Source organism: Acomys russatus, chromosome 18 (assembly GCF_903995435.1).
Source record: "Acomys russatus chromosome 18, mAcoRus1.1, whole genome shotgun sequence".
Taxonomy (NCBI): Eukaryota; Metazoa; Chordata; class Mammalia; order Rodentia; family Muridae; genus Acomys; species Acomys russatus.
In genome coordinates this window covers 4,536,934-4,553,971 of record NC_067154.1, presented here as the reverse complement: position 1 = coordinate 4,553,971, position 17,038 = coordinate 4,536,934, and the positions used below count along the sequence as shown (strand labels likewise).

At 45.3% G+C, this 17,038-nt stretch overlaps 2 protein-coding genes across 2 annotated transcripts; both read right to left on the bottom strand.

Annotated features, from left to right (window-relative positions):
* Positions 1–4,774: 4,774 nt before the first annotated feature.
* Kcnrg (potassium channel regulator) lies at positions 4,775–5,251 on the bottom strand. The gene is given in 3 exon segments (XM_051160579.1): positions 4,775–4,827; positions 4,830–5,077; positions 5,079–5,251. Coding segments are annotated over 3 exon segments (474 nt in total).
* A 1,910-nt stretch (positions 5,252–7,161) lies between these two features.
* Trim13 (tripartite motif containing 13) lies at positions 7,162–14,436 on the bottom strand. The gene is made up of 2 exons (XM_051160667.1): positions 14,276–14,436; positions 7,162–8,622 (listed from the first exon to the last, which is right to left on the bottom strand). Exons 1-2 carry the CDS (start codon positions 14,403–14,405, stop codon positions 7,394–7,396), a joined length of 1,359 nt encoding a protein of 452 aa, XP_051016624.1. The 5' UTR covers positions 14,406–14,436; the 3' UTR covers positions 7,162–7,393.
* Between the last annotated feature and the right edge of the window lie 2,602 nt (positions 14,437–17,038).

Here is a 17,038-nt window from a genome sequence, read left to right as displayed (position 1 = left end):
GAAGCAGGTGGATCAAGGCCAGCCTGGTCTACAAAATGAGTTTAGGACGGCCAGGGCTGTTATACCAAGAAACACTGTCTCAAAAAGCCGAAAAGAAAAGAAGATGAGCAAGCCAGTAAGCAGTGCTTCTTCATGGCCTCTGCGTCAATTCCTACCTCTAGATCTCTCCCCTTCTTAAGCTCCTGTCCTGACTTCTGTTGGAAGTGTGTAAAGGACACAGGGCCCTTGTGCTCACAGATAAGCACCAGGAAAAGCAAGAATGCTAAACATTCAAGGTTATCTCTTCAATGGAGATGTACAGTACCTAGAGGGCGAGGAGTGGGTGTAGTTAAACAGCCTGATGGCTGTGCTATCTGTAGGGCCAGACCACACCTGAAGCCCCAGACTCTTATTAGACCTTTAGCTTTGTTTCTCAATCAGTAGAACCCATCCCTAGGGGAAGATGTTAACTGCACTTTGTAACTTGGTGACCTCTGTGATGACCTAGACCACACCACAAGGTCTCCTAAGCACTTAAGCTATAGAACCCATTCTTCGGTGGGTGCAGGACTGTAATCCCAACACCCAGGAGGCAGAGGCAGGAGGATCTCTGTGAGTTCAAGGCCAGCCTGATCTACAGGATGAGACCAGGACCACCAGAGTGACATGGAGAAGTCCTATCTCAAGAAACAAAAGCTTTATTGTGACAACTGTTACCAGGAAGCTTTTTTTCTAATGTTGCATTGTACTTAAATATGATCATAATAGAGCTGGGTGGGCATGGTGGATCTATTAGTTTGAGGCCAGCCTGCCCTACAAAGCTAGTCCAGGACAGCCAAGACTACACAGACTAAAATAAACTGCCCCATCTAACACTCAAGTTTGAACCAACACAGGCAAATAAATAGTGTTCAACTGGATTTCCTTCTTGCATCACATGGTTACTCTACTGGCCCTGGTGTTTGCAGGGACGCCTACAGAAGTGTAAGCCAAACTCTTCTCCAACTTGCTTTTGGTCATGGTGTTTCATCACAGCCGTAGTAACTAAGACTAACATTTAAAATATGGTTTTGAATTACCTGCATACTTTGTTTTTGAGACAGGGTTTCTCTGTAACAGCTCTGGCTGTCCTGGAGCTTGCTCTGTAGTCCAGGCTGGCCTCAAACTCATGGAGATCCGCCTGCCTCCACCTGCCAAGTGCCACCACCGCCCAGTGACTTGCATACTTTGAAGTGCTTTCATACAACAACTTTTCACCCAACACTAGGAGCCTTTTGATGAAGTGCTTTCTCTTGTAGGTGTTTATCCTAGAATTTAAACACAAAAATAACACAAGAGCAACTTCTAAGTTGTTATGTGTATTTTAAATGTTATTTCAGAGTTTTCACTAAAGTTAGATACTGTATGATAAGTCTAACGCAATGCTGTATATAGAATACCATTAGTCTAACGCAATGCTGTATATAGAATACCATTAGTCTAACGCAATGCTGTATATAGAATACCATTAGTCTAACGCAATGCTGTATATAGAATACCATTAGTCTAACGCAATACTGTATATAGAATACCATTAGTCTAACGCAATGCTGTATATAGAATACCATTAGTCTAACGCAATGCTGTATATAGAATACCATTAGTCTAACGCAATACTGTATATAGAATACCATTAGTCTAACGCAATACTGTATATAGAATACCATTAGTCTAACGCAATACTGTATATAGAATACCATTAGTCTAACGCAATGCTGTATATAGAATACCATTAGTTTTTGTTTTGGTTTGGTTTTTTGTTTTTTTTTGTTTGTTTGTTTTGTTTTGTTTTTGCCTTGGCTGTCCTGGACTCACTCTGTATACCAGGCTGCCTTTGCCTCCCTGAGTGCTGGGCTTAAAGGCATGCACCTCCTCAACCGGCGCATTAGAACTTTTCAAAGAACCTGTATTTAAGTGAAGAAACCTGGTTTTGTGATAACATACAGGTCTACGGAAATATCAGCTGCTGGGCAGTGTAGGCTTCAACTTTTCCAAACCTACCTTATTTGGGGTTCTTTAAATGCTTATACCTCCCTTCCAACCCACCTACCCTAGATAGGCCAGAAAGGAGATTTAGGGGAACCAAAGTAGACCTTGTTGGAATCAGTTCCTGGGAGCAATTCCCCTGGCATAGTCGGCAGGATTTCAGCAGACCAGCAATTCCACCAAAGTTGCTGCTGGAACCTGGAACAGCAGCCGGAGCCCTGGAGCCTTGAAGCGTTCTCTGGAGTGATTCTCTCTAGGAGCATCTTGAAGTGGAGCAATAAACAGCCAAACAATACCAAGACCAAAATGCCCAGCCTCCTGTTTGGGGTTCATACACATATCTCCCTGAGTCTGTACTAGGATGTGTTTCAGCTGGCAAAAACCAAGCCCCCACCCCTGACGTGGTTCGACTTGTAAGTGGATAAACACCACCTGCTTTCTCACAAGTCTGTTTCCCATCCCACACTTGGTATCAAAACAAAACACGTTTATATCCACGACAGGGCAGTAATAAGGTAGTCATAGGGGACATACTTTGTATGCATGAGGGGTCAGTCATTGGTGGTTTGAATAGGTTTGGCCCATAAGGAGTGGGCCCTATTAGGAGGTGTGGCCTTACTGGAGGAAGTGTATCACTGGGCACAGACCTTGAGGTCTCCTATGCTCAAGCGATGCTCAGTGTGACAGTCCCCTTCTGTTGTCTTCAGATGACGATGTATAGCCTTAGCTCCTCCAGTACCATGTCTTCCTGCACACTCCCATGCTTCCAGCCAGATGATAATGGACTAAACCTCTGAAGCTGTAAGCCAGCTCCCAAGTAAATATTTTCCTTTATAAGAGTTGCCATGGTCAGCCGGGCACAGTGGCGCATACCTGTAATGCCAGCACTGGGGAGGCAGAAGCAAGCCGATCAATCTCTGAATTCAAGGCCAGCCTGGTTTACAAAGAGAGTCCAGGACAGACAGGGCTCTGTTATAATGGAGAAGCCCTGTCTTGGAGGGGTGGGGGGACAGTGAGTGAGTGCCTGCCACATGCTAGGCAACACAATGAGAACTGTCCTTTAACCGCCACCCTTATAACCTATGAGGGAGATACACAGAAATGTTAGATGCCTTAAGTCACATAGCTAATAAATGGCTAAACTACAGTCCAAGTCCACAGCCCATGTTTAAAAGCTGAGAATTCATGGGGAAAGGCATTGAAAGAGGAAGTGGCAAAGCACAAACTGCGGTGTTGTTTGAGAGAACAGGCAGTGTGGCTTTAAGCACTGCTGGGGCCTAGTTACCCAGAGGCAAGAGGGCATGTAGGAGAGAAGACCTGAAGTTAACCCTGAGTACACATCTGACATGCATACCCCAATCCGGAATTTCCAAACAAGAACAGTATCACTTTGGAGGTGGCGCTGGTATGGTGGTAGTGTCTGGTTTGGGTGTTTTATTTACCCTAAGGACTTGAGGGCTTTTTATCCTTTCCAAGACATTAGTTCCAATGGCCAATTTCCAGTCATCAGGCTTTATGAAAATGTACCTGGGGCATACCAAGAAGTATTCAATTACAAGGCATTCTTTTAACAATAAAAGTACACATAGAAATTTAATCACAACCTCAGAAAAATGTTTCATACCTTTCTCTTTTTTCTTGGTTCTTGAGACAGGGTTACACTGTCGCCCGTGATGGCCTGATTCATGATCCATCTCCCTCAGACAAGATTATAAGTGTGTACCCCCAGGCTTGGCAACAGAACTTTTTTGGGGGTGCGGGGGTTGGAGGTATTTACTTTTATCCTTTGAGACAGGGTTTCTGTGTGTAGCCCTTCTTAGGCTGTACCCAGGCTGGTCTTGAAGTCAGAGATCTGCCTGCTTCTGCCTCCCAAGTGCTGGGATTAAAGGTGTGCGCCACCACAGATTGCTTTTGAGACTTCATTTTCAAATTCGAATCAGTAATTCTGAACATTAAGGTACCATGACTCCCAAGTCATTTCAATTAAACTTAGAAATATAATCACAATTGTTGGCTTCTCATTGAAATTTTTTGGAACAATTTGGCCAAAGAATTAAACTGGGCTGGAGAGATGGCTCAGATGTTAAGAGCACTGTTTGTTCTACCAAAGGTCCTGAGTTCAATTCCCAACAACCACATTGTGGCTCACAACCATCTATTAATGAGATCTGGTGCCCTCTTCTGGTGTGCAGGCAGAATATTGTATAAGTAATAAAAAAAATTTTTGGCAAAAAAAAAAAAAAAAATTGGCGCAGCCCTTGGGAGGCAGAGGCAGGCAGATTTCTGTGAGGAAAAAAAATTATTTTTTATCTAGCTCATTTCTAGCTTCTCTCTTGTCCAATCTGACTAAATTGATTTATTATTTTATTGACACTGTACATTTACAAATTTCCACTAAATTTAATTATTAGTACTGCCATTATAATTTGAGATTTATTCCTATCAAACCAGCCTTTCCAGGTTAAAATTTGAAGATAAAAAATGTCAAGGCTCCATTTCATTGCCACCTTTTCATCAATAACTAACTTACTGAACAGCAAATTACGGTAGTCAAAACCTGATTGAAAATGCCCTACAGCCAGGCATGGTGACTCATGCCTTTAATCCCAGCATTCTGGAGGCGGAGGCAGGTGGATCGCTGTGAGTTTGAGGCCAGCCTGGTATACAAATCGAGTCTAGGACAGCCAAGGCTACACAGAGAAACCTTGCCTCGAAACAAACCAACCTTTCAGTTTTGAAAATGTCAGGAAACTGGAATAGAAGAGATGCTTCAGCATTCAAAATACTTGACTCCAGCGTGGTTCTCAATAGTGCCATCAGCCAGTGGAAAAGCAGGCCATCGTGAGAAGGTCTTTGTGGAGGCAGTGGAAGTAAAGCCACCTGAGGAAGGAAGGAGCTACTGTTCCTAGCCAGTGCTGATGGTTGTTCTCCAAACACTGTAATCTGTCTAGTTAGCATCTCAGCTGTTCGGCTGCAAGAGCCAAACCCTCTGAAGAAGGCCTGAGGATTTCAGCTCAGCAAATGCACTTCCGCGAGAGGGGGTCTTGATTGTAGCAGGTGCTGGCTTAAGATGAGCAAGAGAACCAAGTTCATAGATAAGAGATTCTCTCTGAAGCCTACGATAGTCTGCAAAATCAGAGGGTAACAGAAGCTCATGAATGTTAGATATGATTAGGAACAGGGAAGTGGATAGGAAACCAGACCTAAATTCCAAGGTAACTATTGTCAAGACAAATAGTGTGTCCATAACGGTGTTTGCAAATGTGAGTTGCTTGGAAACTTGCAGTATATAAAATGGAAAACACAAATGAAACGTGTCAATATATCTCATAATTTCAAATAGATCCCTTTCTTGTAACCCCCTAAAAACAAGGGAAAACAAAAATCTCCTGTATCGCCGGGCGTGGTGGCCCACGCCTTTAATCCCAGCACTCGGGAGGCAGAGGCAGGTGGATCGCTGTGAGTCCAGGATGGCCAAGACTACACAGAGAAACCCTGTCTTGAAAAACAAAACAAAAACAAAAAATCTCCTGTATCCCACTAAAAACAACGGGGGAAGAAACACAAAAAACTCTTGCAATTGGAGTGCAGTTCAGGCGTAAGGGAGAGTACTTGCCTAATGTGTGCACGGCCTTGCCTGAGCTCTGGCTCCAGCACTAAAGAAATCATTCTTCTTAAAACCCTAACATAAGCCAGGTATGGTGGCAATGCCTTTAATCCCCCCAGCACTCGGGAGGCAAAGCCAGGTGGATCACTGTGAGTTCAAGGCCAGCCTGGTCTACAAAGTGAGCTAATGCTACACAGAGAGACCCTGTCTCGAAAAACAAACAAAAACCCCTAACATAAATCAGCATTCCAGTCGCCAGGAGCTAAAGGGCACCCTCCCTGCAGATATTTACCAAGCCCTGCGGCTGAGGTGAGATTTATAGAAAACACTACCTGGTTTTGGACCACCACCACCCCCTTAGTAATAGCTAGATCATGAATTGTGTTCAGAATGAGCAGCCTAAACCGGGCCTGGTGGTGCACACCTTTAATCCCAGCACTTGGGAGGCAGAGGCAGGTGGATCACTGTGAGTTCAAGGCCAGCCTGATCTACAAAGCGAGTCCAGGATAGTCAAGGCTACAGAGAAACCCTGTCTCAAAAAACCAAAAAAAAAAAAAAAAAACAAGCAATCAAAGCCAGCCTGGTCTACAAAGAGTTCCAGGACAGTCAGGGCTGTTACACAGAGAAACCCTGTCTCAAAAAAACCAGAAAGGAAGGAATGAAGGAAGGAAGAAGAGTTTAGCTGATCACCTCACACCTGGTAGCTAAGGACGGCACAGTACTGTGGCAGCTTTTCTTATCCCTGGTCACCTTAGCTCTTCTCAACAAAATCAAAGTCCGGGGTAGACAAGGCGCTCTAACCCACTTCACTCAGTGGGCTTTCAAGAGTCTATTTTTACATGACAGAAATAAAGCCCACTAAATGCAGTTTAAGGAGAGGTTTCTTTGTTTCACTTGAATTCTAAGCAAGATGAGAAAACTGTCCCCTGTCCTGTGGGCACTGTTCTCCCTTGCCAGCGGGGAAGACAGCATTGTTAAGGCTTCACTTGATGGTTCCATGCGTGCTAACTGTCTCTTCTATTGTCAGGCTGGTCTTCCTACCCCTGACACGCTGTAGGCAACAGAACTGGGTTGCTTGTACAGTTGCTATGACACTTTACAACACAACCACACTAGGTACCAGACAAAAGATAGCTTTCCCAATTCCTTCCTTTCCTACATGCAGGCGCCTAACAGTTTTTTACAAGAACAAAGTCGAGTGATTCCAATACCTGGGAGGCTTGAGGCAGAATTACCAAGCCTGTCAACACAACAAGAGAGGGAGAGACATGGTTTCCAAAATTATAAAACTATAAAAAAATTTACACTGTCATGAGAAAGGAATCCTTTAAAACAAATGTGGGAAAATCCAATGCAGTCTTTGCTCTGCTCCTTTCAGTGTGCTGACCCAGCACTATTACGCTCACTGCCGCGTCACGGATGCAGTGTTGGCTGTGCGCGCTCCCCTCACTCTCATTTGGTTGCTTCCTGGCTGGTCTCAAAGTCCCAGGCTCAAGAGATCCCCAAAGAGCTACAGACATCCCTGCATTCCACTTATCACAGCACACACACAGCCAATACGAGAGGCAGAGTATTTATTTTCAATCCCTCTTTAAGAAGGAAGGGAAGCTTGGGACTACTAACCTTCACTTTTATCTTTACCCTGATATTTGAAGAACACAAAGATGACTTTATTGAAGAAATACTTTTAAAAGAAACAAAGGACTGGAATCTTGAGCAACTCTGTTATTCCTGTGTTCTCTAGAATCCCATCAAAAATCAGAACTGTATAATTAAAAGACTTTATAACAGCTTATATTTGCATACAAATTCTGCCACATAGTTCAGTGCCACCAAACTAACATTTTTTATGCCTTCACTGAAAACGAAAAACCCATGTGTCATCTGTTCCCAGTAAAAAACAGACTGTTCTACAAAAGCCGCGGATTTAGTCAGGTAAGAACTAAAGCTTGAAAGACAGTCTTTCCAAGCTGCCAATTCATCGAGCGGAGACCACTCCGGGAGCACGGGGGCACTGAAGACCGCGAGGAGAGCCAGCAGGGCCAGCGCCATGAGCAACAGGCAGGGGCGCCAGGCAGGCCTGCCGGTGAGCGCGCCCGCATCTTGAGGCAGAGACAGCTTATCCACGTCCACGAGCCGAACGTTCTCCCACTCCCTAGTGTCAAAGTTCTTCATTAAAGGGCTTGTGGGCAAAGTAGAGGGCGGCAAGGGTGTTTCCTTGATCACTTTGATTTTCTCCCTGAACTCCTGCATCTGTTGCAAAAATATAATAGGTTCCGATACGCCTTTGAACGCCTCGGCCATGTTAAAGGCCACCCGCTGCTCCTGCAGAATCGTGGTCAGTTTGTTGATTTCTGGGTCGTAGGCTTGCATGACTGCAAGCTTCATAGTTTCAAAGTCAGACAGGATCTCGTTCTTCTTTTGATCCAAGGTGTGTTGTAACTTCTCGAAAAACTCCTTTACTTTGTCTGACTCTTTAGTGAGGAGCTGTAGGGATTTCCTCTTGTTCGTTTCCAAAGTGTCCAAGCGGGAAAGAGCATCTGCCCGGCGCCAAGTCTCAAAACTCTGGAAGAGGGACTCAAAGGCAACCCTTTCCTGAATGTAGGCATCTTCAATAGAAGAAAAGACGTGCTTAGTGTGGTCGCCGCGGGTAGCACAGATCCCACAAATTAGCTGCATGTCAGTCACACAGAAAATGTTGAGAGGCTGACCCGCGTGTCCTTTGCACACTGGCATTTTGGGAGAAATCTTGATTTTGTTGTATTTCTCCACAATGCCCTTTAGGGAGTAATTAACCTGCAGACTGTGGACTCCAGTGGCGGAAGTCTCCTTACGGCAGGTAGGGCACTTGAACGGGGAGGGTCTCCACACTGAATTCCGCACATTCCCCTCCAAGAGCCCTTCTAAGCATTTTTTGCAGAAGTTGTGTGAGCAGGGCAAAACTCGAGGATCGTCAAACAAACTGCAACAAATTGGGCACGTGAGATCTTCCTCAAGCAGCTCCATCACACCTACCACAGAAAAAGGAACACTTAGTTCAATCACAGGACACCATCTTCCCAGTAAAATCTCATACTGAAACAACCAAAGGATATACGAGAGGCCTGTGGGAAAGGCATGTACACTAAAGCATGTCTACCTCCGTGGGCAAGAACACTCCTGTACACAAGGCCTTTGTGAAGGCTTTCCAACAATAGCTCTGCTGAGACAGGGTTAGGACCGGGACAACTGCAAAAAGGCGCCAACAAGACCCAACACTGTTCTAAAACAGAGCTGACTAGAGGATGTCAGAAACAAAGAGTTTCATTGTCTTAACAGAATGAGCTCTTCACTTTGGGCCCACAAGTATGAAATGGTATGCTACTTAAAGACAGAAGCACGCAATATAATCTGTGCATGTACTCTATTCCAACTTTTACTGGAAACCGGCTATTTTTCTATTTCAAAGACAAGCTTACAATTATTTAAGAGAACCATAGTGTAAAAGGCACAAAAGAGTTATAGAGAATGAAATGAGGTGGATTTTTTGCTGTTGTTTGAGGGGGGAGTTATTTTTCCTTGGTTGGTTTTAATTCCAAACCCATGCTCTATGCGCTGCGCTACCACATTAATTCTCTCTGAAGGGCAGAAACCTAAGTGCCCCTCTTTCAGAGAACCGGTGAGGCCACAGCATCTTCATAATGATGTGTTACACTGACATTTGCACCAACTGTGTCAAGCAACAGGAGGCAGAAGCTGCTGGAACTTTAGCGGGATCAAGAAAGACTGTAAGATGACTACTGAGCTGCACCGCTCCTCTGTTCTTCGGAGCACACAAAGGGAAGAGGGGGAGCCGCTGGCAGCGAGTGGCTTTCTCAGCCAGGCTGATTACAGCACACAGCTACAACCCCAGCACTCAGCAAGATATATAAAGAAGATTATCAGTTCAAGACCAACAAGGCTACAAAGCAAGGTCCAGCCTAGTCTGCACTATGAAACTACTTCAGAAACAAATGATAAAACCTTGGTGAAGCCTGATTCTTATGTACATCTTTTTAATGTGTCACAGCGTAAGAACTACACACAAAAGCACTTGTACGTGCCAGCAGATGCTGTCTAAAGGGAGCAGCAGGCTCACGTGACTGCGCTACAAGGAGCCAGCTGCTTCTATTAGGGAAACAATGTACACCAGCGCCATGCAGGGTTAGGTAGCTGACAGACATCATCTCAGAGGTGAATAAGATGAGCTTACTACTTGCAGGAACACAATTCTTCCTGACAATGAAAGGGCTGGGTTTTATGTTAAAATTTGAGCTTTTGCAAAATGCATGTTGCTTGTAAGCTTCCCCTTAAAGACTCTGATAAATGGTAAACTTAATAAATGTGAGGGTTATTGGGGTCTATTATGAAATATGTCAATGTTTGGAGGCCTATCTAACAATCATCTGTTTTCTCAAAGTCACATTATAAATCATGCATAGAGAAGATTTATTTAAAATAGAAGGTCTGAGTGTAGCTCATGGGTAGAGCTACCAAGGCCCTGAGTTCAATTCCTAGTACTATAGAAATAAAATAAAAAAGTAACAGAGACAAACAGCTTACGATAATTACGATCTCATACACTATAGCATGACCAAAACACTACTATCTGTTGAGGTTTGGAACAGTATCTCAAAAGCTATTAAAATGTTACTCCCTTTATCAGCTACAAACCTGTGTAATGCCAGATTTTTCTTGTATGTTAATCAAGATAATTAGAATAGTTGTTTTCAGTCAAATAAACTTCAGGACTGGGAATATAGCTCAACAGTTGGTAGAAAGCACACTGGACATTCACAAAGCCCTAGGCTACATCACCAGAGTCTTGCCCAAAGACAGAAAGCTATTCATCTATAAAGAATGTCACCTTCATTAATGTATTTTTATTATGTTTGGTAACAATGATTTTTATCAGTGTTGTTTTAAATGAGTTATGTTTTAAAGTCCTCAGTTCCCCACTCCACCCCCAGACAGGGTTTCTGTGTCGCCTTGGCTGTCCTGGACTCGCTTTGAAGATGAGGCTGGCCTTGAACTCAGATCCACCTGCCTCTGCCTCCCCATGTGCTGAGATTACAGGCGGGCGCCACTGTACCCGGCTCTCAGTTTTCATTTCTAATGTAGCACTAACTAAAGAGTGTACATACATATAAACCAAAGAAAGCTCTTGGGATCCTCAATCTTCAAGGGGGGGATGATCCCCAATGTAGAACACACTATTTCTCAATACAAATTCGTTAACGTGCCTAATCCCTAAAGACCTAGACCAAAGTCAGCAATCAGTATTTCTCTATCAAGTTTACTTAGGGATACATAAATATTACCAAATAATAAAAATAGGATGGAGTAATCTGTCCTCTAGGAGCCATCAGATAGTAATCTGGGGGGTTGGAATCAGGGACTAAATCCAGCAGTGCACAGCTAAGCAGTCTACCACTGAGCTACACACATACCCAGTCACAACAACTCGCTGTGTGGGTGTCTACGTGCAGATAAGATAAACACGCACACAGCTGTCAGGGCCAACGCAGTCGCTCTCCACCTTTATCTTCTGCAACGGGATCCCGGGTGCAGCTGACTCACGGACTCATCTGGCCTGGCTGTGGGAGTTTTGCTTTTTTGTTACTTCGAGACAGGGTGGACCTCTTTGAGTTCCAGGCCAGCCAAAGCTATACGAAGAAACCCTGTCTTGAAAACAAAAACTGGCACAGCAGGGGCGGTGGTGGCGCACACCTTTAATCCCAGCACTTGGAAGGCAGAAGCAGGCAGATCGCTGTGAATTCGAGGCCAGCCTGGTCTACAAAGTGAATCCAGGACAGCCAAGGCTACACAGAGAAACCCTGTTTCGAGAGAAAAAAAAAACCTGGCACAGTAGTTAAGAAAGCATACCCTTAAAAAAAAAAAAAGAAAAGAAAAAGAAAGCAAGCAAGCAAGCATACCCTCTTGCAGAAGACCCATATGAGCTCACAAGTTCTGGTAACTCTGGCCCCAGGGGGAGCAGTCACTTCTGTGTCTGTAGGCACTTGTACTTAGGCACAGAGAGACATAATTAAACATAAAATTTTAAAAAGTAAGCTTTTGCAAGGCATGGTGGTGCACGCCTTTAATCCCAGCATTCGAAGGCAGAGGCAGATGGATCTGAGTTCCAGGCCAGCCTGGTCTACAGAGGTCTAGGACAGTCAACTGTTTCAGAAACAAAAACCAGGCTTTCATAGTAAGCATTATTCCACAGTAAAACTGGTGGCTCTCGGATTATTACATTTACCATAACTTGGTATCTGTTAAGAGTTTCAATATTTACTGTCTCAGTTTGAGATAGGGTGCACCACCCCGCCCAGCCCTAATAGATGTGGGGGGTTTATTTTGTTTTGTTTTTGTTTTTCAAGACAAAGTTTCTCTGTGTAGCCTTGGCTGTCCTGGACTAACTTTGTGGACCAGGCTGGCCTCAAACTTACAACGATCTATTTAAGAGTGAGTGCACAGCTGGGCATGTAGGTGTAAGCCTGCACCCTAGCACTTGGGAAGCTAAGGCAAGCGCAGGAGCTTTAGGATAGCCTGAGCTACACACTGAGATCTGGTCTTTAAAAATAAAACTGAGTGTATGAGTAGCCGTTACAGGATGATTATTATGACTTTGAATGGCTATTGTAAGTTTTACATTTTCCTTTTCATCTTATGTGCGTGCCTTAAACTCTTGGTTGGCCCTGTTGCTGTATTCTCTTTTTCCCCAGAGTTTTCTCTACCTCAGGTGCCCTCTTCTCTCCTTTTCATCCTGACCACCTGGTGTAACTTTTGTTTCCTGTTACTTAACATTGAGGCCCAGTGCAATTCTGTTCCCATCTTTTCTTATAGACATACATTTTCCCTCTCGGGACCTATTCTTCGAACAGTGCTAGCCCCTCTTAGGAACGTGCTTTCTCATTGCTTATCTGTAGTTTTGTTTTAGGACGGTATTGTTTAAGCAAAAGCCTGCCAGGTGTGGTGGCGCACACCTTTAATCCCAGCACTCGAGAGGCAGAGGCAGGCGGATTGCTGTGAGTTCGAGGCCAGCCTGGTCTACAAAGTGAGTCCAGGGCAGGGATACACACAGAATACCCCTGTCTCAAACCCCCCCCGTGCCCCCCAAAAAAAGCAAAAATGGTGCATTAGTGCACACTTCTCACACATGTATATACATACACAGTTTGTACAAACATATGAAATCTAATCAGTATAAATATCCCTACCTCTCCATGCAGTTCTTTACCTTAAAACAAAAGCACACTTTTACGCAGCTTAGCACACCTTGAACAAGTCACGTTTATTACAGTATTCACCTGGACTTAAACTGCAAAACAGTTTAGCTTAGTTACCATTCGGACGCATCTGTGTACTCTGTACCTTGAGAACAAGGGGAAGGAATGAGGTGTAAGGCCTGGGTGAAAACCCATGTAGCTCACGGCCTAGCTGCCTAAGTGGAGCGCTGAGCCCCGTTCACCTTGCCCTCCCACACCGAAGCATAGACCTCGAATTTTGAAAATTCTAGGGCTCAGCACTACCCAGAAAACAAATCAAGAATTTAATATTCTAACCCATGCACAGTGGCCCACGCCTTTAATCCAATCCCAGCACTGAATGCAAAGGCAGGCAGACATGTTGGTTCAGGCCAGCCTGGTCTACCTAGGGAGTTGTCTCTCTCTCTCACACGCTCACACACACACACACACACACACAAAATGACTAACACTTGCAGGTTACAACTCATCACTGAGGTGAGTCAGGGCAGGAATTCTAGACAAAACTCCTTGCTATTCCACACAACACTGCCTTCCACAATGGAACTTGCATCCAATAAAGTACAGCCACACACCAGGAACGTGGATTGCTGGCTGTCTTTGGCTCATGCTTGGCTGGCTTATGTAGCCCAGGTTCATCTGCCTAAGGCTGTGCTGGGCCCTCCTGTGTGAATTAAAACATAACAACAGACCAACCTGAAAAACAATCAATTCAGATTGTTTTCAGGTGACCCTAGGCTGTATCCAATGGATGCTTACTTAGCATTAAGTAGGGCGGGGGTGTAGTTCTGGGGTACATAGACTATATTAGCAAACCCCAAGGTGCCCTGGGTTCATCTCAAAGCATATGTAGGAAAAAGGCATAATCGGTTAAGAGCCCCAGAAGCAGAAAGAATACCTATATACTGGCACCGTTCTTAATGTGCCCACCATGCAAACATGTAGAGCTGCCGGAAACTCAAGCCCTGTTCTCCAGCCCCAGTAGCCAGACCAGTAAGACAAGCCACACAAAAGAAATGCTGCTGACCAGCCTGCTCTACAAAGCGAGTCCAGGACAGCCAAGGCTACACAGAGAAACCCTGTCTTGGAAAAAATAATAATAATAGTAATAATAATAATAATATGCTGCCGGATCCCTTTTCTTCCTTTACAGCACAATTTTATTAAACCGTGTATAATAATTATCAATGAAATGAATGGCAAGCACGGATTCTGTCTAAATTCTGAACTATGAAAAGAACAAAGACCACCTATTGCTGAAAGAGGTGGGTGAGGGCATATTCGTAGTTTCATCTGGAATGGTTCTAGGTCTAATAAAATCGGGCATCTTTTTCCTCACAAATACCAGAACATAAAGGAAAATACTACCGTTTACCTCTGTCCCCAGCAAGAAGGTGCAGGTTATATTTCTCTGGGAAAAACCGATTTTTGGTTTTTTTCCACGTTTTGACTGTAAAACTAAAGAATGCTGTAGAGAAAGGAGAGAGGGCGTTATACACACACATCTGCGTTCTTGGCCCTCCATTTGTTTTTCAACCACCCCCACCAAAAAATTAATAAAACAAAAATAAGGCAGATCGCGGTGCCTAGGCTTCCTGGCCAGGCTGCCTCCCCAGCGGCGCGCGGATCTTCCGGACGGCGACACAGGCCGGCTGCCACCACGCCGCGCCGCCCATCAGCCCACGCAGGTGTCCGGGGCCGCGGGCTTGCCTCAGCGACCCTCCCTCCATCCTCCCCAAACCCAGGACACCGCTCACCTCCGCCGCCGTGGCCGGGGCAGCGCGGGCGCAAAATGGACCCGGCGGCCACGCCCTCGGCCCCGCGCCGCCGCGCGCCTGCGCACCGCCGGCTCGGCCCAGCATCGCGCGAGCGCTCAGGCGACGCTGAAGCGACAAGATGGGTTTGGAGAGTTGTAGTTTTTGTTCCTTGCATTTCTAGGAACAAAAACAAAGCCCAGCCTTTCACACCGCCTTGCCTACATCTCAGGACCAGGGATCTAAAAGCATTACTGCGGTTCCCCTCAGAGGCAAGAAAGAACTTTTAACTGGTTTTTAAGTATCTGCCAGCAGCAGCTGCTATGACTATCCTGACTTAACACCTCCTATGTGGAGACTGTGTGGTTACAGATGATGAAAAACGTTTCCGATCCAAACCTGAAAGCCCGAGGAAATTAGGTAAATGCAGGGTAAGTGTCCCGGAGGAGCATGTCCACTTCCGCTTGGGAAAGTCTGGGCCTTTAAGACAACAAATTTAGGCGTGGGCGTGGTGGTACACGCCTTTAATCCCAGGACTCCGAAGGCAGAGGCAGGCGGATGGTGAGTTCAAGGCCGTGCTGGTCTACAAAGCGAGTCCAGGACAGCCAAGGCTAACACAGAGAAACCCTGTCTCGAAAAGACAAACTTGGGAAAAGTGCGTTTCCAAGTCAATAAACTGCCACTCTACTGTACGTCTACACACACACACACAGCGTGTGGCCTCGGCTACACCATTTTTAAGAACAAGTGCTGTAATTTCTAGTTTAGTCCTCACGAGAACATTGTATAATAGAATCAGGAGGCTAAAAAAAAAAGGTGGCTCTCAACTCCATAGACACCTGTAACTGGTTAAATTATCTAATATATACACAGGAATCACAAGCTGGAGTGAAAACCTGCTAGCTCGGCAAGGTAGCTTTATTTTCTGAACTATATACAAAATAACTATAAACCGATTCTACAAGTACTAGCTCTTTAGAAATCTCTTTCCATCTGAGTCATTCTGCCTAGTCTACCTTACTCTTGAGCTCCTCCAAACCCAGGAGGAGAGCTCCTTACCTGTCTTTCCTACATTCTGTTTCACCTGTGTCCGTGTTGTTCCTGCAAGCCCAAAGAGAGGATCCCTACCTTTTCTGCGGAGCCCCTTCCATTAAAGACCTTCCGAGGTAAGGGAAAGAGCAGACGAGCCCCAAAGCTCCAATGGCCTTAATAGAAATCTCTAGCTCCTCCTCCCCTGCACCCTTGGTGGGCTGAGCCATGCCACCGCCATGGTGGGGGTGCTCAAGCCAGGTCAGTAGGGGCCAAACCGGTTCACCTTTACCGTGGGGTAGCTCCAGGCCACCCAGCTGAGAGCAAGTTCTCTCCTAAGCGGCTCGCCTTAAAATAGACAGGAACTTGCCATTCCTTCGCATTCTCATCTGTGGAGGCTTTTAGAGGGCTACCCAAACTGCATCTTTTCAGGACACACCTGTGGAAAAGACTGTAAGCTCTGTCACAGGTGAAAGCAGTCTTGGTGGACTTTACCCTTGGGCACCCCGTGGATACCTTGTGATAGACTGAGTGGAGCCATCCTGGGCCTGGAATTCAAGAAGCCGACCTGGGGACTCCACCTGGACTATTGTCTTTCTAATCGACCGTCAATGAGAGAAGGAGACCGCCCTTCCCTTCCGCACGCACGTGAGAGAGAAGGAGACCGCCCTTCCGCACGCACGTGACCCAGACAGGCAGGAGGAGAGAGCAACAGCAGGTTGAGACCCGGATTGAGCCCACGTGGATCAGCGAACAGGATAGACCAGCACACAGGCCAGAGACACCTAAGGACCCGTCCCGTGGAACGGATACCGGAAGGTTCACTCTTTTTTCCCTTTAACCTTTTTTCCCGCTTGTGTAAGCTAGTTGGGTTGTATAATAAAGTTTAATTGTTAAAAAACAGAGCCTACACACACTTGCATCTGACAAACACAGCATCTATCTAGGCTTTAGTGTTTTACCAACAATTGAGTTTTCAATGTACAATAATCAAATATCCTGTAACAGTCACATGCTTTTGTACAGCACCAAAAATGTCAGTGCAGGGCTGAAGAGATGGATCAGACGCCAAGAGCACTGGCTGCTCTTCCAGAGGTCCTGAGTTCAATTCACAGCAACCACATGGTGGCTCACAACCATCTATAATGTGATGTGACGCTCTCCTCTGGCCTGTAGGTGTACATGCAGGCAGAGCACTGTATACATAATAATAAATAAATCTTTTTTTTTAATGCCAGAAATCTTAAAAAATAAAAAGTCAGTGCAAATGAAAACTTCATCCTATACCCGCACAAAATTGTGGGTCATTATAAATACTCTGGTAACTGGGAATAGTGGCACAGGCCTTAATCCCA